We start from the raw sequence: 26,654 nt of genomic DNA, 5'->3' as shown, positions 1-26,654 counted from the left end.
TCAGGGTCTCTGCACACCCCAGTATCACACATGACACGCACACGGGCCCCATCTCGCTCACTAGCTGTTGTCTTCTCATAAGCAATATTCGCTCACAGCTAACACCGCCTGCCTGATCCCTCCTCTTCAGCCCTCCCACCCCGAAGAGCAAAGCCACTTATTAATGCAGAAAGGAAGGATAATTGTTCCCATCCATATCAGCAGAGTGGTTTTTTCATGCTTTGTCACCTCTAGAGCTAAACTTCCATTAGCAAGACTAAGTTCTGTTACTTTCACAGGTCAGCCTCGGTCTTTCCAGAAGCAAAGCATGCAGGTAGTTTGTTCTGCAGTGGCTGACTGTAAGTGTTCTTCCAAGGCAAGGCTCACATTATCCGCATTCTTCCCACTCTGCTGAGGTCTGTGCTAAGCAGTGACTGAGTATAAAGGCTGCTACCAGCACCCATCATCGCTTACTGCAAACGGCACTTCAGGCTCCAACTGGAAACTTGATCAGGAACCGTGTGTTGTGTCAGTTTCAGTAATTCAGTACCAAAGAAAGGCAAAACAAGCACTTTTGTTTTATATAAGCCTTTATTTACAACTTGTTTAACAACTGTACACTCTTCTGTACCCTTGGAAGCATTAGTGTATTTGACTGGGAAAAAATATTAAACCTTTTGATTCTAATGACCATTACCGAGTATTTTTTTGTCTATGTACAGATTTGTATATTAATACTGCTACCATGACAATCTGGTAGTTACACAACTCATAGATGAACGGAAATGGGAAATTTATGTTTTGACACTCTATAAATCCAATACTTTACAGAAAATATATCACTGTCAACTTCACAAACAGTTACTTTGATAATTGGTCAACACTTAATTTGGGACTGTCAAACAAGCTGCTATGAAGGAAGTAGAAGAGTTTCTACGCAGCATAAATGAAGTTAGTACACCAGAGACATGCTGGAGGTCACACAGAGACGTGGCACTTTGCCGCCGCTTCAGTGAACTCAAACACGCTTTGTCAAGCTAAACACAATTACATATAAATGTCTTCAGGCTCAAGAACAACTGATATGTAGTTTCTAACTGCACAGACCACATGGAGAAATGAGGTACAGCTCAGCTTCAGCTTGGGATGCCCTTGCAGGCAGGTGTGACAAACAGCTATCCCCGCACACCCTGTACAGGGCCACCCCGGGCCCGCACCCAGCTCGGCCTGGAGAAGGGTGCTCCCAGCTGAAGCCGTGCTGGCAATGGGAAACAAACTATGCCTCACACACAACAGAAAGGAGGTTTTTCTATAAAGCTTGCCCTGACACAGAGCGAGGGATCGATGGCTAGGACCTGGAGAGATGAAAACCCTTTAGCTCTGCTAGGCTCAGTCCGATGGAAGTGCTGCTGGCACTGCTGCAGGAACGTGTGACACGTCACGGCCCTGATCTGTCCTGCAGGTCACATCAGACGTCACTGCCCCAGGTCCCGTGGACCCGGAAAGACATATCCCCATGTGGGAGTCCCGACGGGCTGTCAGCCGCAGGCTCCCTGTCTGCTATGGTGTCTGGCTCGGTGTCCAGGAGGGAACCCAGCACACGCTTCTCGCTGGGATCCTCACACTGGCCCTCTGACTCCTGCAGGTCCTGCTGCAGCCCAACCTGCCCTACCCTGCTGAGGTGGCACGGGGACGGGCTCCTCCTGTTCTCCAGCTCTCTGCTGCAGCAGGCACAGTGCCTGAGGGCCAAGCACCTCAGGTGTCCCAGCACAGGGGTCAGTGAGGGCCGAGCACCTCTGGTGTCCCAACGCGAGGGCGCAGCCTTTCAAGGCCCCAGGTGCCTGCAGGGAGCGACGGGCGCACCGTGTCTCCAATATAGGGTGCTCTGGTGGAAAACAGGGCTCACTGATACACTACTGCCTGAAAAACAAGCAAAACTACTCCTGGAGTAAGCTCATGCATATATTTTTGCAGGATTAAGATCCAAGTGAGCAAGAATGGGGTTTCTCAAGAACTGGATTTCAACCGAACAAACTTATGGTTTTCTTCGTTCGGGTTCCTTTCAGATGTTGTGGAGGGCCCTATGGCCTCCTCTGACCTGTTACATGCTAACTGCTACACAACAAACACCCTAACTAACACCACAACAGTACTCCCTTGCCTTCTGGATCTTGCCAGTACTGGGCATCCAGCACAGAACAAAGATACAGTAGTACAAATGTGCAGATATTTAAAAATATTAAATAAGCAGCTTTTAAAAATTAATAAAGGCAGCACGAAGCATTTTGAGTTATACTGTCTAAATATTGCAAAAATCTTATAGCTAAACTTCGTAATACAAAGAAACAGCCAAACTAGTGCAACTGGAAATGAAATAGCTAAGACTGCAATAATGAGAGAAAAAAGAAATAGTATAGGGAAAATATAAACAACCCAAATTATAAACTGTCAAGGACAATCTGCATAATACTGAAAGTGTGGCCAGCTTTCACGTTTATCCCCATTCGCGTACTTTCCTTGGATTGTTTAACAATTGTACACAGAGTGGAAGGAAAAAGTTTCTGAAAGAAAGAGACGACACAGCTAAAATATATAGAGAAAAATACAACAGCCATAATCTACTGTGTATGTACATAGTAAGGAAGCAGGCAGTGTCTGTGAACAAAGGACTGCACAGCCGTTTGCCTGTCCCAGAGTTTATCTGCAGAACCTTGCTCGGCTTCCTAAGAAAGATGGGCTGGCCAGGCAGCCGCTCCTCCTAGTAACACACCTCCTTGACTTCATTTTTAATTTATTTAAAGATTCAAGGTATATCCTTTAAGGGTGCAGGTGCTTTGAAGTTTTAAGAGTCACCAAAAGGCATTTTTAAGAACTCGTTAAGACTAGATTTTTCTAGTTCAGAATATGCAAATGTTGCAGGAACTCTGTGTGTTAATGCTGTTAATCGATCAGAATTAAATGGACAGACAGAAGTAAATGTAGAGCGGACAGTGCTCTGTCAGTTTGCAGAACGCCTCCTGTAGAGTTCTGAATACTGGATTTCTGCTCTTTTAGCCCCATAGGAGACTTTTTGTGAAGAGAAAGAGTAAATGGAAGCGGAAAATGGGAAAGCCACTCCCCAGGATGGCAAGCTTCTCTGCAAGTAGATCTCCCTTTGAAATCAGATGCCCGTAAGTGTAGAACTGGTTAAGTTTTGGTTATGCAGTCTGGACAGAAAAGCAAGTAATGCACTGCACAGTCCCTGTTATAATAATGCTGCAGGTCATGCAACCACATCACTGCAAATAAAGAATAAAGAAGAAAAGTTAAAAAGCAGATAACATTATCATTAAAAAAAAAAAAAAGACAACAGAGAACAGTACAGGCATTTGCAAAGTAGCTCAGTAAGGCTGCCTCTCCTCACAGCTGTGCAAATTCATGGGGCAAACATCTTTGCCAGAGCAACTCTTAACAGGAAGATTATATGTCAAAATTCGAAAGAGAGACGAAATAGCTTTGAACAAAACCTAAATTCAGACATTGTTCAGTAAAATTTAGACCTTTCTGCATAACGTCCTGCAGGGCACCATTCCGAACTAACACAGCTATGGAAACCAAGGAGGCTCTTCTGGCATTCCTGCTGCTTGTAACTAGTTGAAAAAACACAACACAGTATGAAGAGAAAGTTGCCTGTCCGATGCTGTGCCCAGCCATATACTAAAGCACGATCAGGGTCAGAATGGCTCTGCCTGAGCCTTCCACCTCTGAACGCCAATGAATACTTTAAACGTTTATTAAAGCTAATCCTGTGCACGATGATCAAACAGCATCAGTGCCATCCTACCCTGGCAAGTTCCAATAATTGCATGCAAAACTAGGTTTTAATAACAAGAATATGGCAGGTATTCTTCCCATAAAATACACAGAGTAGGTGCCATTGAGCAGCACTAAGGACACATCATAGTACTGTGTTAATGAAGCTAAGCCTGGAGAACAACCAGATAGGTTGGCACATTGCTCTATCTTTGCTGATAGCTCTTCCTCATGGCAACTGAACTGGAGAGGTGGGATAATTTCACCAATATGGCTACGGTGCTCTCAGATTCCCCCCGTAACACAGCGTGGCACAGCACTAACTAACTGCCCCTTCTCATTTTCATTTGTGGTGATGATAAGAAAAAGAAAAGTATCTCCACCAAACTGAAATCATGCTGTGCAAACTGTTACTTTCCTTTCTTCTTCCACCCTAGAACTGCATGGGATCAAGCATGGTTTAGGACAGTTCCTGTGACAGGAAAACCCAGACTGAAGAATATTTATAGCTAAATGCAAGGACTTACTGAAAAATAACAAAAAAAACAACCCCACCCTTCAGCTACAGGTTCTGCAGCCTGTAAATTTGTCTTTTTTTTTTTTTTCTTCTCATCCACCAGCCCAGAACACTCACTGTAGTTGAAAAACAAACAGAAAGATACATACAGAAATCAAATGGAACAAAAATAGAAAATGCTTTAAAAGAGCACACTCAAAGCAGACCTTGAGTGTATATTGGAGTGATTACTGTCTGCTTGAGATGTGCAGTTACACTAGCTGTGCACTGCCTGGCTGAGTGCAGGAAGTTACAGAGTTCAGGATTAACTACACTAATGTTACTGTAGTTAAAGTCAATAGAAAAAGAAAAGTTCATCCTACATAAGCATACATCTACTGTGCTATGTATAGATCAGTATAATCTACTTTTTATAACTCACCTTTTATGTGGGTTGCTCCAAAAGTAATGCCTCCTATTTATTTTCACAGAAATGACAACAGATTGAAAGAGTACAATAACACTAATTGATAGAGCACACTCTCAGCTACAAATCACTCTTTTTTTTAGTTGGTCTCCATATCTATTATTCACCAAGTATGTAGTATGTATTCACCAAGTATTTAGTATTCACCAAGTATTATTCACCAAGTATGGATGAATGTCAGTGGGTGCCATTTTTTCCATATGAAGGAATTAAGCTACACACCTCTGTTTTACCCACACTCCTGCATTCAGACACCACTGTCTCAGAGTGCTCCTCTGCTGCCATCAGTCACGCAGCAGCAACATGCAATGAGATGCTGATGGGAAGGATCCACCCCTACTGCTCTACTACCAACATTTGCCTCTGATGCCATGGACTACCATCATAAAAACAGGAGGCATTACTTTTGGAGCATCTCCTGTATATTGTTCAGACTTACTGTTCAGCAGTGCTTCAGGTGTCCTGTTGTACATAAATGTGATAGGACAGGCTTTTCTTTGGGACACCAGCACTTCTAAAGAGGTCTTATCAACTTTGGACAGTGAATTCTCTTTCAGGGATGCATCAAATCCCCTGATTCGTTTGAGTGCCATTTTCAAAGCAGTTCTCAGACTGTTCTATAATAACTGCCTGTTGATTTCTTTGTGTCTTTGAGTACCTCTGAAGATGAATTAATACTTGCAGAATCTACCTGTGAAGACAGTAATACTCTAGAAGATGACAAATGTGAAACGTGACAGTACATTCCCTTAACATAACCTGTTGTTTCCTCTGCACTGTCTCCAGACCAGGTCGGATTATTTTGCAGATGACTTGTCTGCAAAGGAGTGATTTTAATTTTCTTGTCAGTCCAAAATATTCCAGTTACAAATAACTGAAGGCTCACTGTTACCTTGGTGGATTATTTCTCAGAGGGACACTTCCCCCCAGTGTTCAACATGAGAACTGATTAGCTGTACTTCATTATAAGCAGTCAATCAATACCTTACAACCTCCTTAGCTTCTTTGTCATCCCGTATTTCTTCTACTCACTGGGATGATTCCAGCACATTACAGCCTCAGAAAGGACAGGAGCTTTCCCTTTCCACCAGCCAGCTCTGGTATGTATCTGGCATGTTAGCAACACGCTTCCCTAACAACACTGCTCATACAAAGCAAATACAATCCAAAAAAACCCAACCACCATACCTTATTTCTAAGCAACCATGCTTTTCCTATTCAGTGCACTTTTGGAGTCTTAAGAGGGAATTGGGCTTCCTCACCAATTCGCTGTCTGCAACCAGTATTTTGTAATATAAGCACCAAAGTAGGAAGAGCACCAAGAGCACCTTTACTTTGAGGTCTAACACCAGACTCCTCCCAAATATTTCTGCTGAGCATCTACTTTAAGTTAACTGCCCCCAGATTTCTCTTTCTGCAGATTTCTTAATGTTACTTACTGGTTACTACTACTAAGGTTTCTTTTTCTTCCTACACGTATTCTTTCTACATTTTCTCCATGTTATTTCCTTTAGACATTTTAAAAAGTCCCTCGTCACATCATCTTCCAGAGCCATGGCAACATCAGTTCACATTTTTATAATTTCTACAACTACAGAATACAAAGTGGACTATAAACTCTAAGATGTGTGGCACTACAGTGTCATGTTTATTACTATTCAAAGATTTTACTAGTACTGTTAAATACAAATTTTAAGGTCTCTCTCAAAACCACTGATACTCTCAAAAATAATTTTGTTCTCCTTGTTAACTCTGCTGACTAAGAACTAAAATCTTTGCTTTATAAAATCTGTACTACATAAGGGATGCTTTATTCAAATCCAAATCAAAAAGCCTAATGGTTTCATCACAAGTATAACTCTCTCTGCATTACTCTATTTGGGATTTTCTTTTCTTTCATGACCATGCTTACAATGCAAGCATGATGACAAGCTAACAAATGGCCTTTATGTTGATTTTCCTGTCTCCTGAGGTTAGAGATAATTTTTAGTGATTCCAATTCTTCCAATTGTTTGGAGAACAATCCTTATACCAATGGCAATACTTGCTCTTGCAGTATTTCAGATTTGTGCCACACTACAGCAGTTAACAGCACTTCGAAGTGCTGAAAAACGTTTGCTTTTGAGAAGACTAAATTAACCATTTTGCTCGTTCCGAAATGTGAGGCTCTAACATCATCTGATAGTAAAGATCTCTCCAGTGTGAAGCAATGAACAAATTCACCAACAGGAAACACTGTCCCAGCTGTCCTAGCAATGCTGTCCCAACTTTCCTTCTTCTAGGAATGTTCTTCATGTAATACAGCTCATTCTCTGAGATTCAACAGCAACGAGAACATTTTATCTGACAGAAGGAACAGGTTTCAGTTTGAAACCAACACACAGCACTACTGAAGGATAAGCTAGCAGTTTTCAAAATGATCTTGCATATACACAGCAAACAGCACCCACAGAAATCCTTGGTTTGACATCAAAACCAACTAATAACAGGATTTACTTCAGGACAATCCCATTCTTTTGCTAAGGTCTAAAAGCAAAGATCAGAACATGGTCTGTAATGAAGTCAATAGAAAAATCGTTCACTAACAACTGCTGGATAAGGACTTCCGTCACAGAATTTAGCATGAGCTCCTACTGACCCACAATAAAATATCAAATCAGAATAACTTGTTTGGGTGTCTGCCTCGACTATACTGCCAAGGGTTGGTACAATGTGCTGTGGGACTATTACATATGTCAACTTTTCTATGGTTTCTCTATCTACAGTCATTCATTCATTTTCAATCTACATTCATCAGCGAGTTCATGCATCGATTCATTTAATGAGCTGATGTATTTTAAAACTCATCTTTGTAGCCAAATATTTCAGTGAATTCACTAAAGCAGAGTCAAGCGGAAACAGAACAAGTCATCAGAATCTCCAAACACTGCAATAAGATTGTCAGCTGAGAAAATCTGCAGGAATTTGCCATTCCAGATGAAAGAAGTCTGAGGTGGCTGTGTTCGATAATCACAGCTTCTATCTTAAATAAGGAAAGCCTCCAATACTTAAATCAACTGTGATTCAGAATTAATTTTAAAAATGAACAGCTAGCTACAAAGGCTCAGGTTCCACCTCTTTTAAACTACCACCATAAAGCAAAACTAAGAAAGACATCTTGTCCTTCAGATTTCTGTCCTTAACAGTTGTTTGCATCTGCCACCTCCACCCTCAAACGACTCCTATTTTCACTTACAGCCTGCACAGCTATTAACAGGCTACTGCTCTTTGTCTGAGCTTCCAAAGCCAAGAAACATCACAGCAACTAAGTAACAAAATCAGTCATCACAGAGTTTCCTCAATTCCTTCAAAGTTACCAGCCTGTGATGCGGCTAGGATCCTACATACGGCTTGGGAACTTCCTGCAGCCTGCCCTCAGATAAATGATCTGGCTTGAAGTCATTCCAAGTGCAAGTAAGTCTCACCCTTTGCCATTTCTTGGTCCTACAACAGCACACGCAGTGTTGTGAGTCTAGCTCTTTCTCCTGATGAAAGGTACAAAGTAGGAAAGCAACACCCTTGCCAATACAGAAGAGAGTTGGATTGCTCTCACTTGGGAGGGGATGTGCCCAGGCTGCATGCGCTTTTTTGTGGCTCACAGCTTCACCAAATTTCATGCCTATGCAATCTTCACATTCAAACTGTTACATTTATAATGATCCACCTCTCCATTTCAACAGAGCACTAAGCGTATCACACTGCCAGAATCAGTTTATACTGTTGGTCTAAGCGAGGACTTCCAAAAAGGTTTTCCTCATAACCATGAGATTTCCTGAGATCATATATCAATCACAGTCTAGCTTTCAAACTGTTCTGCAGGCAATACCCCTGAAGTACAACCAGCTCTTTGCTAGGTGGAAAAAACATCACTTCAGAGCCTTCCTGTCAAAGGAACCTCTTTCAGCTATTTATTTGCACAACACAGGTGAGGAAAATGCCTGCAAAATTTGCTAAACTTATTTTGGAGATGTCAAAGCTTATCAACATCACATTACTGCAAAACAAGAGTCCACATATTCTATCTAAAACACATGTGCAAAAACCCACAAGAAGTCAGCAGTATAGATCTGACCTTGAGTGCAAAAATAGCTCCCTCATCAATCCTTGCAAAATGACAAAATGTCCAGAAGAAAAAAAAAAAATCTCTAAAAAATGAGTAAAATTCAGTAACCTTTTTGTTTCATCAGAGGAAAAAAGAAAAATAGCCACATTCAGGACTGTATTCAGTCAATCACTAACCAGAAGAAAATCAAGTGGTAAGATTAAAATATTTCCCAATTATTGTATCTACAGAAAATGTCAACAGATCAAGATAACTAAATGCACTAAAAAACATCCAGGCAGCTATGAAGTGGATAGCCTAACACAGTGGAGAACTGAGGAAAAGCAAAAGCTACTTGCACCTGTCAAAATATGAAGGGCTTTAAAATTGACAAATCCTCTTAAATGTTCTTGACAGCCTGCACACAGCACTTACTAGTAAGATGATCAAAGCAGCAGTAGAAATTGTCAACGTTAATTCTTTCATACGCAATGAAAAAACTGATGGTGCTGCTTACACGAATAAAACGCAATAAAGCACTTGCAGAGTTGTTACTACCCACATCAGAATAGCACAAGATTCCCATCTGCTTGTTTCCAAAGAGAGACTGAAAAACACGATGTAGCCAATATGGTATTTGCTTCATTTAAATAAAGCACACAGCTGCGCGCTCTGACAGTTTGTTTCCCCTTGCACTGTGGGTGGGACTCACAACCCTTACACTAGATCACTCCAGCTGTCACTGCTCTTGGAAAACACCTTACGATTCAAGTGGCTAACTGATGCTGTAAGAAACCTGAGCAATTTGAATGCTTTTTTTTTTTTAAATGTCCACTCATTTATGCTAACAACTGAACATGAAGTGTAGAAACCAAACTACACACACATTCTGTGAGACGAGAAACTACGCTTCAACTCCGAACAACAAACAACTTTGTGTATTTAGCTGATATCCTTCTATTTAACTGAAATGTCCCAAGAAGACTACCATGTCATATCCTCAGCACAGTTCTTGGAACGTATCCTTGTTCTTAGGATTCTTCAGCTGTTTTACCACTGTCCTGGAGAATCCTCTCTCCTGAAGAGCACCCTGAAACTAGACAGGATTTTTTTGTTGTTTGCTTCTGTAATATATCAGGACAACTTATAATGTTTTAACAATTATCACTATAGCTTTGATGTCAATAGTCTGCTGCCTCCGAACAAATCACAAATCTTCCTAGGAGTTTCTTAGAAGTATATAAATCAGGATGACTCCATTTTAATTGTATTTTTTTTTTTTTTCCCTTTTTGGCTGTATTCTTTCTCTGATGATATGAAGAATAGACAGCATTCACTGCTAGCTCTTCTGCATTTCTTCTTCAAGTCACACTCTGAGCCCTCATTTTTTAATAGCACACTACTTCCAAAGCTCCATAACCAGCAATACTTCTTAAGAACCATCCACATTCAATGATCAAGAAATGTATGCAATAGACAATAAAAGGAAAATGCTAAAGAACAAAGAATTGAATTCCCTCTGATGGCTGTCAAAAGACTAAACAAGCAACTTAATGGAACTGGATAGAAAGATTATCTTTAGAAGTAATACCTGTAGGATTGTAACATATTTCTTATATTTTTATACTCAATGCAAGTTCTGTTGAATATACACTTCACTGTATTTTCAACATATTATTTTACGGGAAAAGGAAAGCCCAGTCAAAAAGAGGAGATTCCCAGAGAGTAGAAAAATAAGCCAGCATCCATGAAGAGAGGAAAGAAGCCACAACTAAAAGCTGAAGTACAAATACTGGTTAGAAGCTCTGCCATCTCCCAGACATCAGAGGCATCTGTCTGTCATCAGAACTTTGGGGGCAAAGTGGTAAAATAGAAGTTAAAATAATAAAAGCGAGTAGTTTTATTCTAGTGCACAGATTACAGTTATGTTAGGTGTGCATCTAATTAATAGCAACAACAAATGAAATTTTTAGACAAATTTATAAGATAATACTTCCCACTAAGGTCACAACGTTTCTTTCTTTCACAAGTTTGCTTTGGCAGTTTGATAACTTTAAAATAAAGATGGAGTTCTAGCTTTTTGTTGTTGTTGTTCTTCCTGCAGGTGATATAAAAAGCTGCACTCTCAAACAAGGACAAAAACCTCACTTTGCTTCCGTTCACACAGGAGACAAGTAAAAGGTTCAAGATAGAAAAAATTCTTCAAATGACTATAATGGATTGCACAAAAAAAGATCAGTAAGACTTCACACAAATAGTGGTCACTTTGGTAGGTAATACCTATGATTTCATGATTTACATAGACTTTTTTTGTCCTGCTAGCATCTGGCATCTCAGTAAGAGACACAAAAAGACAGAAATTGTTCTAAACTGCATTTATATCATTAATTTTCTGCACACAGGAACATACCTTTTCTGTCTCAGCTTTATCCTACAAGTATAGCCCAGATTTTTCTTATGTTGAACTAATAAAGAGAATTTTTAGGAAATCAATTTTTTTCCCAAATGCGAAGCATAGAAGACAAATCTTTATGCAGACAATAGACTTCCTATGTTTTTGGCATGATTGTAGAAAAAGATCAGAACTGAAGCTTTTTCAGATACATATTGAAAGCATTCTTAGCCTAGATTAAAACAAATGATGTGCTTGAAGATAAAAGAGTACCTACAAGTGTCATTCACCTGTTCCTTGCCCTTTAATCCAATGTGCTTGTTTAATGATGCTTTGCCCATCCCACCTATCTTGTGATTAACACAGTTATTCAGATGGTTGATAGATTGCAGTATGGGTATTTATGAAAAATGTCTTCACTCGGAAGGGCATTAAAACAAGCTAAAAGAATAAATGTAGAATCCAGACTGCATGCAGCACTAGGTTACAAACAGCCTCTAAATTATAAATGTATAAAATAAGATGTACTACACAAAACTTTCCACTCATACTCAGGCCTTTTGTGTTGACCATTCTTTGGAAAAAAAAAAAAAAAAAATGATAGCCAAAGCACAGAATTACTCAAGGAAAAAGAATATTTTGTAGGATCAGGGCCTAAATTAATCACAGGAGTCACCATCCACCTGACTGATCAATATGAAGGTAATATTGAGTAACATATTTTCAACCAGCTACACGCTAAGAAGGCAGCAAATCACAGCCAGCTTTCACCAAAGTCAGCAACATGCTCACCTGAAGGCACTGGTACCATTAGTAAGGCAACGGATACAATTATACCCTGAATCAACATATTAAAAGCAAGTTGCTTAGCAGGGGATGACAACTGAAATACAGCAACATCAACAACATTAACTTAGGCCTTGATCCATTGTGTACTGCAAGTACATAACAGTAAATCAAAACAGTAAAATTTTAATAAAAATGCCTTTTTTAAAATGGAAGATGCAGTAGCATATTAAAGCACTTCAAATATTTTTCAGTTTGTTTAATACTAAGTATTATGCATATAACTTATCAAGAAGAATGGGACAAGCTATTTGAAAATATTCAGTTCTGCCAGCAAACAGGTAACACTAGTGGATAAACAAAAGCTTTAAAAAAAATAAATCTTCCTGCTTCCCTACTCAACACCAAGAACAAGAGGAAATTTTATATATAAGAGATTAAAAATAAAAAAATAAAAGCAAAGGTCATTTCTGTTGCCAATAAGCCTTTCAGATGCAAACATTTTACAATAATTTTATATACTAATTTTGCATTTCTGTTTCGAGTTTTCAGTCTTCTTTGAAGCAACTGGTTAGCACACTATTAAGGGTCTAATTCCTTTTAAACAAAGGCAGTCTTGTAAAGTGTGACAACTCTTGTAGGCACAAATATATCAACTGTGACAGGAAATGTACACTGCTAGACAACCCATAGGAGGCTTTTTGTAAGAGACCAGGCTTCATATAAACTTACAAGGTTCCATTATTGTACAGCTAGATGTTTTCAAAACTTTGGCACATTCAGAAAAATGCAGAGAGAGAAAGAGAGAGACTCCCAAAAATATAAGAAAAGGGCTTCATAGAACAATGAGAAACCATAATAAAATCCTTTCCTGAACTGTAAAATAAGGGTGGTAACAAGGGAAAAAGAGAAAAAAAATGCTGGTTGCTTTTCCTTGAACGTAGTAATTTGCAATAGAAATAGCCTGAATCACAGGGCAATTTTCTTTCTAGGGGCTAGGCCTTCTCTACCTTGCAATTGTTGGCTGGACATGACCAGGGTATGATCTCCTTGTGCTCGTGGCTTGCCTTTGTCTAGCCAGGAAGGACTGTCCTGAGCCTGTACTTGCCAGCCTGTCTTCTGCTGCTTTTTTATGCAGAGTCATCCCCTGTGGACAAAAACAAATTTCTCAAAAAAAAAAAACCAAAAACACAACACTTGACAACTTCATTCATTTATATTTTATCATCTGCATCAACGCTAAGTTGTTCTGAATTTCAAACACAAAGCATTACATTTTTAAAGGCATGACAAAGACATTCTTCCTGACCCATTACAGTTCCTCAACATTTTTTCAAATTACTGTCCAAATTTGGAGGAAATTGCTGAGAAGCAGGTCCTTTGTATTCCCACATCTGACAATTTGCTTTTCCACATAAGCACACAGTAATTGGACAAACCCTTTCAGAAGTGCCTCCCCTCATCACCCAACCCCCCTTAGTACGCTGAACCAGAAAAGTACTTTGCTTTTGAAAACAATGAAATTATTTTTATCTCTGTACTAGCCCACAGCAGGAGCACATATTGAAAGTATGTTTCCAGTGGGAGCAAATGTAAGGAGAAAATGAGAGAAGCGATGGGCTGTGTACAGAATAAAGGCTAATTAGAAAGGACATACACAAAACCATCAACACTCATCTTGGCAGTCGTGATTGACTGCTGAACCACATCTCTTTATTCAGCCCTGTATTCTGCACATCAGTGGTAGTAATGCAACAGATCTGGTCAAGGACACCTGCCCCTTGAATATCCCTTCAATATTTAAAGGATTCAAACACTTTGCTTAAGTACTATTTTTGCCTTACTATTCATGAACATGACAAGAACATAGAACATCAAGAAGGAAATTCTTCTGAAAGCGAGGAAGAATTTGAACTTCGTGGTGAAGAATGAAAAATGGATGTCAGTTGGGTCATATTAGAACAGCAGCTTCAATGCAGCCACATTCTACCAAGGAGATTTCTGAAAAGCATTTGTTAAAGGTGAAAAATGTCTCTGCATAAATACCCAGCAAAAGTTACATAGCTGCTCCCTAATACTCTGAACAATTTAGGGGGGTGCCAGGCCCACATTCACCTTCACTTGGGACTAAATTTGTACCCAAGGTTAAAGAGGTTGCTAGTTAGAGTTTACTGCAGTAGTAGACTATTGTTTCTTTTTGCCCCTTCATTAGAAATGACGAGAAGATTGGACAATGCAGAATCAAAGAAATTCAGGCACTGCAAGTCCGTATACAGAAGGGCTAGAACTACAAGACAGCAACTAGAGGCTTCCAGCTTACCCCAACGTTTTCAGAGGAATAAACTCTTACATAGTAGGAACTTCAAAACATGAAGAAACATAGAAACAAATGTCCTGCCTGTTGGAAAACACTTTTCTAACAACAACAACCTGTAAATAAATGAGGCATTTCACGAACAACCCATGTTTTAAAGTTTTGGAGTCTCTTACCATATTGTACCAGGCACTAACAATAAGCTTCTCCTCCATTTCTCTTTGATTTTTTGTTTTCTCATATTCTTTCTATAAAATAAACAAAATCATAAATTAAAAAAATATATAATAAAAGTATTAGTCTTTATCTAAAAAACAATAAGGAAATACGCATCAACAAGGAAATGTAAAGACTGATACCTCCAGTGAATGAAACATTCTATCCCGTTCCTGCAACTGATTTTTCAGAGCCTGAATCTCAGGAGTTGCACCTTGGTTTTGCTTAGGATCTAAGGTACGGATGACCTGTAAGATGAGACCAATTTGTGCTTAATTAAATGCTGCAAAAATCAACCCAATGGAATGAAAAATAAAACCCTAAAAAACTTCAAGCACATCAGTAGTAAGAAAAGACACACCAAAATGTGGAACAGAGGAATGTGCAGTTTTAACAGGCTGAATCCTGCAAAACAATCTTGAAGAACTGCAAGACAGACGCTCTGAACATCAGCCGCAGCATGTTAGTGCCTCCAAACAGGAGCCTCTCCTACATGACCACAAAATGAAACCATTAATGGGAAAAAGTGACACCTAAGAGGTTCAGTATCTCAGACCCACATATGCAGATCCTTTCATTAGTTGCACTACCTTGGGCCACAGTGGTGGAAACTTTTTCTCAAGATCTTTTCTCATTACAGCTCTTGTCTACCTACTTATGGCCTGTCAGCTCCTCCTTTACAGCTTAGAAATATCTTCAGTCTGGAAAGATGCCACCTGGCACCAGATGGCATTGCTTCTAGAAAACTTTCTTATGTCAAGAAGCATGCTGTGGCATATGCATGGACGTTTACCTATTAATAAAACAATGTACATTTAGGTATGCTCATATATGGCATTCATTACAGGCACCATCTGGGTGCTAAAAACCACAGAGCTAAACCAAGAAGAAATACAGCATAACATCCAGATTCCTAACTCTTTAACAGAAAAAAACTGAAAACTTTTTAACAAAACGTGGATATATGGGAAAAGACTTCTTATTTGTCTTTCTACCCATTTCAGGTTCACATGTAGATGTTGAAATAAAACAGTACTTTAATGTATTGTATTTCTAAGAAAATAAACATTGGACATGGATACAGTTTCAGTAGTGGAAGGCTATGATTGTATTCATTTTCACACACAAAAAAAAGAATAGCAGAAGTTGGTAAGAAGATCACAAAAACCTAACCTGACTAAAATAACTAATACTACTGTTGGATAAAATGTCCCATAGTAACACAGTACATACAAATAAATCTTACTGAAAGGGGAAGTCAGCACTCTTTCATCAGAATATCCTGAGAAAGAGTAAGCAACATAAGGCATAAGGGGAAAAAAAAAAAAAACAAAACCAAAGTCTCAGCTACATTTGTGTGTACAGAAGCATAGCCTTCAGGAAAACCATCAGAAGTTCCCAGAAGTCCCAGCATAGATGCTAATTAAAAAATATTTTTGCTCGTAAAGCTTTCTTCCCTTGTTAGTTTATACAGGTGGTTCTCTGACTGTGAAACACAGTGGAGCTATTTCATATCACTTCTTAGTATGGACATGACTTCAGCTAATCTATAGCTCTGTCACTCAGAGACACAAGTTTTTAGAATTTAGACACAAATTTAAAGAATTTTGATAAAGAAATAAGTTGTCACAACAGTTGAAAAGGCTTAGCACACTTCTCCTTGTCATTTTCTGACTTCAGCAAGTCAGGTTTCACTGGGTGACTCCAGAAATCTGCTGCCATAGGTATATATGTTTACAGAGACAGCAGAAGGGGCTTACAGATAGACAGCAAAAGGGGACAGCCAGGAACACAAAAGTAAAACCTGAAGAATAAATCAATATTGTGTACCATAATGGTAAGATGGTAAAGAAACTCACCGTTTCTTTTCTTGTTCTTACCACTGTATATACAATTAACTTCTTTATTTTTTATTCCCAGAGACTGGACATGTGGTGCAGCCAGGAAATATTAATGCAGAACAAATATACTTACACTTTTGGCCTTTTCCAAATACTTTTTGTAACGCTCTTCCATTTGCTTCATTTCCTCCTCCTTCTTCCTTAAAGCTTCTTGTAATTCTTCAATTTTGAGTGCTTTATGTGAGGAGGTAAGCACATTGGAAAACAACAATTACATTATGTTTATTTTTCACAAGTTCAAACAGACATTTAAAGCACAGCCAGAACATACTGCAGTTAAGAAAAGCATACATAAGGAATGTAATTCAACGGATATCAGAATTTGAATTACTGAACAGCTCAGGAAAAGAACAAAAGTGTACTCTTCCATAATCTCAAGCAATTGAAATACACAAGTTTTGTTTTAAAAAAATTATGAAAAATAAAGACAAAGGGAATAAAATCACTGCAATTAGTTAGCAGACTCACAAAACTTGTTTCTTAATACATTATGGATTGTGAAATATCTTGGTACTGTAACTGAGATAAAAATGAGTTTATCTATTCTATGTGAGATTAATGATCGACAGGTGTGATGCTTAGATACATTCAATTGCAAATGGACAAAAAAAATTACCAGAATCACAACATTAATGTACTCAATTTAATCTCTTCCACAGCAGCACTGACCAGAAGGACAGTTTCACTGCACAGTCTTTTCCTGTGCTGATTAAAAAAATGTGCTGAGCCACATACAGTTTGTATAAACTACACATCTTCATAGGAAAAGACCAATTCCATCATTCTGTATCAAACAGCACATATCACTGGTGTGTGGCTCAGACAAAATTAGACAACTGGCAACTCACAATCTGTTTTGCAGCCTAATTTTGTCATGCTCTTTCATGTTTATCCTATAGTTTTCTCTTGAAGCATTTGGAAAACACTAAGCTGGTAACAAGATCAAGTCACGTTCCAGCATGCCAGAGGAAAAAGTCCTGCTGAAAGTCTTCACTGAACAATAAGAGAATCAAATTAAATGATCTTCAAGATTATAAAATTAATTTTTCATGGTGGGATGATTCTTGTATAACACCCAATCCTTTTGGAAACACCCAGGACACCTAAAAGAACCTGAAGAAATAATTCACACAACTTTTATCCTGAGTGTGAAGAAGTACCAGTGTTTTTATTTCAATGGGACTGAAAATGGGAAAAAACAGATTTTTAAAAAGCAACTACAGAAGCTTTAACACATCTTGACTTCTCTAAGTCAGAGAGTCAGTAAATTGTTCTTACACTTAACACTAAGGCTTATCAGGTATGACAGGATCCTAAGTTTATTATCTTCTCTTTCAGTCCCTGATCTTCAATTCCAAGAGTTCTACCATTTGCTATGACAGAGTTTTACAACGTATATTGTAGTTTTGGCTCAACACAACCAAAATTCCCTTTTGTATAGAGGATTCGTGCAATGAATACTGCAATTATATTTGTCTTCTTGGATCTCTTCACGACTAGAATTTTTTTTTGCATATACCAGAGAAACTAAAATTGGTTGCAAGTTTTTGCCTTGTTCTATAAAGTGAGTAAGCTTCAAAACAACAACATAGCTCTAGTAATATTTCTCAAGAAATAAATAGCATGACTGTACTAAAAATCAGTCGTTAACAGCTAGATGCTAGGAGTTTGGAAACCATCTGTCCATATGATATAAAACCGATACTCTTGTTGACCACTGTCCAAAAGCTTTCTCAAATTACAACACAGTTCTAATCTGTCACCTGAAAACATGCTGAAGGAATATGTATTGTCAGTAAAAATAACCTAGGGATCTTCAAAATTAAGATGCTAGGAGATACGACAGTTCTGAGCAGCTGAGGTTCAACAACAGTTACGATACTGAGTAGCTATTTCTGTGGTCATTATCATGGTGGTCTTTCACATACCATCTCCTTTATTTCGAGTATTATAAGCATTTTTCTGGCCACAATAAATTCTGAAGAAATTAACAACAACTATCAATGCCATTTAACATGCACATTTTGTTTAACCTGCACTTTCCACAGGCATTCTAATTAAAGACCTCACAAATGAAATACTTTACAAATAAAAGGAATAGACTGAATGTCAGTAAACTCACAACTGTTATTGCATCTTGGTTCCAAATCCTCAATAATAGCTTGTTTCTTCTGTAGCTCATTATTAGCTTCATGGAGCTTCACACTGTTACAAATCAAAAAAGCACACATGGTTTTCCCAGCGTACTTACTGCGACTGAATGAACATTAAATGATATATAAGAAAACTCAAACAGCCATGTATTTCTTACGGCACTACCAATTTTTGCCATGGGGCACAAGGTCAAAAGGCAGGTATATCAATGTCACCGTGGAAATATTTGTTACATGAGCTGAAAATTATTACAGTACATGGAGAAAAAGCAGCTTCATTCTCAGTCCAAAATTAGGAACTTATCTTAGAACTTACAGTAAATTGTGCAACTGATGCCTAAAATGAATAGTTGTAACTTAGATGACATTATGAAAGAATGGATGAATCCCAAAGCAACAGAAACTATGTGAACAACTTAGCAAATAAAAAAGTGAGCACCTCCTCATATTTCAGAAAGTAGAAATAGTAGAACAAAATAACAGCACTTCCTAAAAGGTTCTTTTATGCCCTATTAATGCAAAGAGATTATTTTTGTTTACATTACAATGTTTCCCTCAGAACTTACTCTTCTTATGCAATGTTAGGCAATGTGTTCTAATTATCACAATAGTGATAAGTCAAAAGTGATGGCTCACTTACAGCTTTTACTATTTTGCCAAGGGTATTCTATTAAATGAAAATAATATCCAAATAGCAGATGCCCTAACTCTCCCATGCAAAGCAGTTTCTCTGAATTGTTTATCTTTTAGATGCATTATTCATGAGTGTCTGCTTTTCCTGCCATATGGAAAACACATTTTAAATGGAAAGCAAAATAAGACTAACATAATACTTACAGATTTTCTTCAAGTTTCTTTTTCAGAAGAACTGACTAAAATGGAAAGTTAAATGTGTTACTTATGTATATTGTGGTGCTTTAACGTAATTTCAAAATTACTTTTAAGATGCAATTTTGACATTCTAACCAAAATCCACCTTTTTACTTCACTGAGATTTAGACCACAATTGTAAACCTGTCCTCTGTGGTAGTTTTCCTCAACAGCTGTGTGACTACTCTGAAATTAGAACGCTCCATATTTTCACAGATATTTCCCCAGGAACTAGATCAGTATAAGTAAGATCCATAAAGGACAATGTTCTTCAGCAGTTTTAATCAGACTTAACAAATTAACCTGGAATAGAAAGTGCAGCAAAATTCACTAGAAGAATCGCCTTAGCAGTACTGCAAAGCAATTGAATGAAGACGTGTAATAAGTTATTTGAACCTAATTCCTTTTCCCACAGAAACTAGAGGCAACAGAGTGTTTTGGACCAGAGAACAACAGATATTCTCATGACTTTTCTGTTTCTCATCTGTACTGACATGTAAAAAAAAAATTCATACAACTTACAGTGTTCCACTTTCTGGTTAATTCACAATTTGATAAGCTCTTTAAATAAAAGCTTCAAAGTAAATTTTATTTTAACTTTAAACTCACTTTATACACAGTGAGTACTTTTCGAAAAAAATGAAATCAGTAAATGTCTATGAGCTGAAAGTAGTGCTAAGTAAATAGAAAGCCATACTCACAATAACCTTGAGCAGAAGCCCATGCCAAGAAACAGAGGTATCATTAGTATTAAGCAAAACAGCAGCCAACAGAAGAAACTGTTTAGAAAGTACACGAACAGAAAAGTTAAAGCTATGCATATTTTCAGGCATGCGCATTTTTCTCCTCCGTTCTCATCAACTGCTTCAAACTGTAACGTCTTCTAAAACACACTACTGAAAAATTAAAAAAAACCATAAAAAGCATATTTTTAAATATTCAAACTAGAATTCCAAAGGAGAACAACTGCTTTTTGAAAAGTTATGTAAGAAAAAATTAATGCGAGTAACACAACAGGAGAAAATATGCAATCTATTGGACTACAACCACTATGAAGAGATGCGTATGTTTTCCTGGGGTGATCATGAACTGCGCTTTTTCTCCGTTTTGTTTTGTGTTTATCCTACACCAACTGAAGAGGAGCTGTAGAATGTGATGGCATTCTAGAGCAACTGTCATCAGCAACCTTCACTGTTTATCCTCCAGTGGTCTTGCAGTGCATGTTTTGACCAGTAGGAACAATTACAGTGTGCATCACCCCCAAATGCTAGGTTTGTTAAAGGCTTCAAAGGTAAAGGCTTCCAAATGTTGTCTTTGATCACACTCCTGGGTCAAATTTTATGATTCCTAACTTCCAATGTGTAAGCCAACTTCAAAGTTGCATTTCTTTATTACACATTTATAATAAAATGGGGGAGTATGCAAAAATAAGCCATTTTTTTTAAGCATTCTTTCTCCTTTCTGGGGTCTAAATTTGGCTTTGTTCTGTATGTTAAGGCTGCAGGCAGATGACTATGGTCTGGCTTGAAGTTAGACTAACTAAACAGGATGAAAGAAACTATAGCACGTGATTTGAGAAAATTGCCTGATACAACAGCTAACAATGTCAGAAGCTGAGAAAAGCACCAGAATGGCCAGATTTCACAAACAGGTAGGAGTAATAAGCAAAGCTGCTGACTTCGTAAGAAACCAAACAGGCAACAGAATTCTGGGGACCTTTCAGGGAGAAGCTAAGTCAGGAGGACATAGTAAGTGTATTAACAATAGCATATAAAGCCAAGATTGCCTATGTAACAGTATGAAAAATTCCCAATTTGTTAGAGAGTTAGCAGAACTTGGTCTAGAGAAGTGGAAGCATTCAAAGGTCAGTTGTTTATTTAGGACTATATTTACAGTAGGCAGAAAAAGAGAGAACAAGTGGGAAGAACAGGAGTGATAAAGCAAGCAAATGACATAAGGCTGTCTGGAGTTCTTGTTGAACAGCCCTACGCATGTACATGTTCCGAAAGACAACAAATCAAACCTGCTATTCTAACACACCACGGATGTCTCACTTAATATGGCAGTCTGGAAGATCAGAGAGTAAGGAGGCCATTTCCTGGCTAGTAATGCAGTACCCAGAAGGGACTATTCATGAATCCCAACATGCTGTGCAAGTGCCTGTTACAGGCCTATTCACACTGATGTCTTCCTAACATCCCCTTTCCACTGCATCTTCAGTACAAAAATCAAATTGCGTCCCAATCTGGATCTTGGCAATGACATTTGTCTGGGTTAGAAAAACACTTTTACTGCTTCTTGAGCAAGCCTAAAACTTCAGCTTTGAGAACAAAAAATACTAGAAGAACAAAAAACCCCACAAAAAAAAAAAAAAAACCCAAACAAACAATAACAAGAATACAAACAGGACCTTCAGTTTTCGAGGTTGTTCATATTTACACTGCTAAGTATGCAAAAGCAAGGATTTCAATGCACTGTTGCAGAAAATTTGTAAAAATCAGAAAAAAGTTGGTCAAACAATGAACTGCGTGCTGTGTGCCTCTTTATCTCTGTTCTCATAAATCTGAAGAATCCCTTTTTAAGGATGGCTTGTGGACAACTTCAAGATGTCTCAGTACAACCTGATTACCCTTGACACTGGGTTTAACTTTGAGGTTTGCTATGCTTTGTTAGACTGGATGAGGTGTCCATTGATTCAGATGTTCTTGCAACCTTTACTGATCTGACTCTATACTCTTTTTAGGCCTGTAACTAGCGGTGCTCCTCAGGGGTCGGTGCTGGGTCCGGTCTTGTTCAACATCTTCATCAATCACCTTGATGAGGGGATAGTGGCCACCCTCAGCAAGTTTGCTGATGATACAAAGTTGGGAGGATTGGCTGACACGCCTGAAGGCTGTGCTGCCATTCAGCGAGACCCGGACACATTGGAGAGCTGGGCAGAAAAAAACCGGATGAGGTTTAACAAAACCAAGTGTAGAGTCTTGCATCTGGGGAGGAATAATTGCATGCACCAGTACAGGTTGGGGGACGAGCTGCTGGAAAGGAGCTCTGCAGAGAGGGACCTGGGTGTCCTGGTGGACGACAGGTTGGCCATGCGCCAGCAGTGTGCCCTTTTGGCCAAGAGGGCCAATGGCATCCTGGGGTGCATTAAAAAGAGCGTGGCCAGCAGGTCGAGGGAGGTGATCCTCCCCCTCTACTCTGCCCTGGTAAGGCCTCATCTGGAGTACTGTGTCCAGTTCTGGGCTCCCCAGTACAAAAAAGACAGGGACCTCTTGGAAAGAGTCCAGCAGAGGGCCACAAAGATGGTGAGGGGCCTGGAGCATCTCTCCTATGAGGAAAGGCTGAGTGAACTGGGTCTGTTCAGCCTTGAGAAAAGAAGACTGAGAGGGGACCTGATCCAGGTCTACAAATATCTAAGGTGTGGGGGGCAGAATGGCGAGGCCAGACTGTTTTCAGTGGTGAGTGGAGACAGGACAAGGGGAAACGGACATAAGCTGCAGCACGGGAAGTTCTGCACAAATGTGTGCAAGAACTTCTTTACAGTGAGGTGACGGAGCACTGGAACAGGCTGCACAGGGGGGTTGTGGAGTCTCCTTCTCTGGAGATGTTCAAGACCTGCCTGGATGCCTACCTGTGCGACCTGCTGTAGGGAACCTGCTTTGGCAGGGGGGTTGGACTCGATGATCTCTGGACGTCCCTTCCAACCTCCTATCCAACCCCTATAATTCTGTGATTCTGTGATTCTTTTTCTTCTTTAAGAGAAGTGAAGGCCTACATACTAAGCTCAGCAAAACAGGCCAAGAGGTTAGTGTGTATCTATTACCACTGGCTTGGTCAGACCTATACAGAAGTGAGGAAAGCAGCTAATTGAACAAACTCCAGCTCTGCCTAGCAACACCCGTCTGCACACACACAGCACTGTGTACCATGGTGCTGTTTTACTACTCACATAATCACCTCACATTATGCCTTCACAGGCTGCAATCAGTTCTGTAAACAAGCTGCAGGCGTGCCCTAAACTACAGCCCAAATTAGAGCTTTAAAAAGGAACAGAATTCCAGTGCAGTAAATAATGCTGAATTCAATTAAATAGGGACTATTCACAATACACAGTACCTGAGAATACCGTTTTCATATTCTTGTTCATCTTGGAAAATCAGATTTTAGTAAATGAACAAGAATGCAAAGAATATAAGAATCATAAGATAACATGAACCTATTTTAAAAGAAACTCTAAAACACGTTCTAAATTACTTCAGGAAATGGCCTCAATTGAACCAGACTATGGTCTTTACAGTCATGCAGTATATTCTAAAAATTAATGGAAAAAACTAAATTAAAAACTCTTAAATGAAAACAAGCAGCTAGAAGATCTGTCATTTTTTAATATAAATCACTTAAAATAAAAACACAAAAATAGAATGCAACACATTACACCTTGTTGCCAATTAGCAGAGCAATACACTGGTATTGTGAGTGCACACTGTATATATAGATAGATAGATAGATACATCCTGCAAATCACTGTTTTCAATAAAGTTTAGAGAGCTTCTTGTATCAAATACAGGAGGTGGCAAAAGCATTTTTTGAGTGGAAAACTGAAAGTTGTTCTTCACGCTAACCTGCCATGATGCGTACTCTCAAATTTACAACAAAAGTAACTCTGTGTGTGGAAACAGAAAATGCTATATTATGTTAAGTGACTAATCATTTGCCATTTTCAGTTTTGGCCTGCCAAGCTTCTTGCATTAGCTGATACATTAAAAAAAATTACAGGACATCCACCAACAGGAAAGACCTTAAATTCCACTACTGAAACAAAAATATCTTCAGATACATTATTAAGATGTGGAGAATTAACACGTCCTTAATTCCTCTCAAAACTCTTTATTCTAACTGTATGATTTTAAACAATGCTTTCTTTGGTATTGGAACAGACAAAATTTAATCAAATAAAACATATTTGATACTTTCTCTGCATAAAATGTTTGGTTTTTTTCCCTTACAGAAATGTCTTATATTCTATCTAAAGAACAATTTAGTGTTAAGGCAGTAACAAAGAATATGCTAAACAATGAGAAATTCCTAGAAGTCTGATTCTTTACTAAATAACAAGGTGAAACTTCTACAAAAAGTTCTTGTTTAAATCACTACAACTACTTGAACGTAAGCTTGACCCAGATTCCTACTTACATCTTCAGCTTCTGAATCTTGATCTTGCAAAGATTTTTGTAGTTCTTCAATCTGGGATTGCACTTCAAGAAGTCTCTGATTTACCAATCTATGAAGTAAGTAAAATTTTACTTTTCAGAAAAGAACAAAAAATTTCAAGATGATGCTTGAGACTTTTAGGGTTTGCTGTTTCCAGATCTACATAAGAGATACAATACTGCATTTTATTCACTAAGAATTTATAACAGAACTTAGTACAACAGTTCCAGAGGTCAGAGTCGGCAGCCTCCCAGAACATTTTGATACCTTTCCAAGTCAGTGTTTCATGTAAGTCATAAGAAATTATTTCCATATATACACGAGAAGAGTTTCTAACTCTTTTTGACTTTCTGTGTGAAGACAACTACCGTATTGCCTTTATGCAGTCACAGAACCCTAACAACCTGCAGGCTGGTAAAGACCTCCTGAGTTTATTTATCTAAGTATAATTTATAATTATATAATTTATTCATCTAAATATCTTGAAGCAGGTCCAAGTACAGCAGACTACTGTAATGCTGAGGTCTGGATACCACTACAGATGGAGGTCCGACAATTTCTTTGTACCTCTTCTCTAAATTTCTTTTGGACATTTTTTTCCTTTTGTATTCCTTCAGAATCTCTTGTACTTAAAATAGTTTCCACTGCGTCTTGTACTTCCACTGTCAACCAGCTGCCTTCTTCACACATTCCCATTATGCAGATGTATATCACAGAATGATCTCTCCTGTCATCTTTTTTTCAGGCTGAACAAACCCTGTCCTCTGTCTTACCCCACATGACATGCTCCAGTGTCCCTCACCTCAGTACTCCTGTATGTCCACATATTTTCTACACTGATATATCCAAAACTACGTGCTACATCCAAAAGTGGCCTTGCAAGTGCTAATCATAAGTGAAGGACCATTCTTCTCAACTAGCTCCCACCAGCTAATTTTTCCACACTGTTGTTAGCACTACGATTCACTACAATTGAGTTCACCACTCAGTCTATACGCCACCGTTTGGAATATAAACATACCATGAAAGACTGTGACAAAGGCCTTGCCAAAGCCACTTCCACATAGGCAGCCACTCATTTCATTGTAGAAGACAATTTTATTAGTCAGGCCTGAAATATTCACATTGACCTTCCCTGTCTCTCACGTGACTGGAAGCAGATTCCAGATTTCAGTCAGCCTTGGATCCTTTTTCTTGTCTTTTTGAAGGTGAGTGTGGCATTGAGCTTTTCTCAAACTTCAAAAACTTCAATCAATTACCAAGACCTTTCAAAGATTAAATGAAGAGCAGCCACACAAGTGTGAGTCAGCTTTACTTAGCATTACCTTAGAATCCTCAGATGCATCTTGTCTGTCTCAATGGATATCTATATCAAAGAACACGTGATGCTGTGTTCTGACTATTACCAAGCATGGAGACAACCTTTCTGGGCATCACATTCCAGTGTTTAGCAACACTCACAGTAAAGAGGTATTTTCTTACATTTACGTAGAATTTCACGTGTTTCAGTTTTTGCCCATTGCCTCTTCTGTCTCTCTACTGAAAAGACTCTAGCTCCCTTTCCTTTAGGCACTTCCACTAGATATTTTTAAACATTAATCACATCCTCCCTCTAGCCTGCCTTCTTTCCAGCCTCCCTATCTCTCAGATTCTTTTTGTTCTGCAGTACTTCAATCACATCCTTTCAGCATTTCACTCAATACAGTAAGTCTATGCTTTTATTGTGCTGGAGAACCTTGTGTTGGACAAAAAGTGTCAAAAGTGTACAGCACTGTCTGAATAAAATCAGTGCAACTTGGGGGGCAGAAGACAATATTTCTTACCTGTTCTCTGTCTCCAATTCATTCTTCCGTAAATCTGCATCATCAAGAAGGCTCTGCAACAAGGCGATCTTTTCATTGTCAGAACCTTCCTGGTTCAATTTTAAGATCTTGTTTTCATGCTGAAGACGGATGAGTTTTTCCCTAAACAATTTG

The 26,654-nt window shown here is 38.7% G+C and overlaps 1 protein-coding gene across 5 annotated transcripts in view; it reads right to left on the bottom strand.

Moving 5' to 3' along the window:
- Positions 1–551: 551 nt before the first annotated feature.
- Positions 552–26,654, bottom strand: part of HOOK3 (hook microtubule tethering protein 3) — an 82,316-nt gene continuing 56,213 nt past the window's right edge. For 2 of the 5 annotated variants that reach the window (XM_042822885.1, XM_042822889.1), the window contains exons 15-24: positions 26,502–26,642; positions 24,661–24,748; positions 20,169–20,246; positions 19,435–19,469; positions 18,567–18,649; positions 16,518–16,618; positions 14,687–14,791; positions 14,504–14,575; positions 13,024–13,160; positions 552–9,931 (exon numbers count right to left, since the gene is read on the bottom strand). In XM_042822885.1, the coding sequence (XP_042678819.1) occupies positions 9,886–9,931; positions 13,024–13,160; positions 14,504–14,575; positions 14,687–14,791; positions 16,518–16,618; positions 18,567–18,649; positions 19,435–19,469; positions 20,169–20,246; positions 24,661–24,748; positions 26,502–26,642 (886 nt within the window). In that variant the 3' untranslated portion in view covers positions 552–9,885. Of the gene's footprint in view, positions 9,932–13,019; positions 13,161–14,503; positions 14,576–14,686; positions 14,792–16,517; positions 16,619–18,566; positions 18,650–19,434; positions 19,470–20,168; positions 20,247–24,660; positions 24,749–26,501; positions 26,643–26,654 lie in introns of those variants that run through there. The other 3 variants (XM_042822886.1, XM_042822887.1, XM_042822888.1) reach the window with 3 other exon arrangements.

The sequence above is a fragment of the Centrocercus urophasianus genome, unplaced genomic scaffold, assembly GCF_019232065.1.
Source record: "Centrocercus urophasianus isolate 14NV4802_14NV808 unplaced genomic scaffold, USGS_Curo_1.0 seq_21, whole genome shotgun sequence".
Lineage (NCBI taxonomy): Eukaryota > Metazoa > Chordata > Aves > Galliformes > Phasianidae > Centrocercus > Centrocercus urophasianus.
The sequence above is the reverse complement of the archived record's forward strand: the minus strand, read 5'-3'. Positions and strand labels throughout refer to the sequence as shown.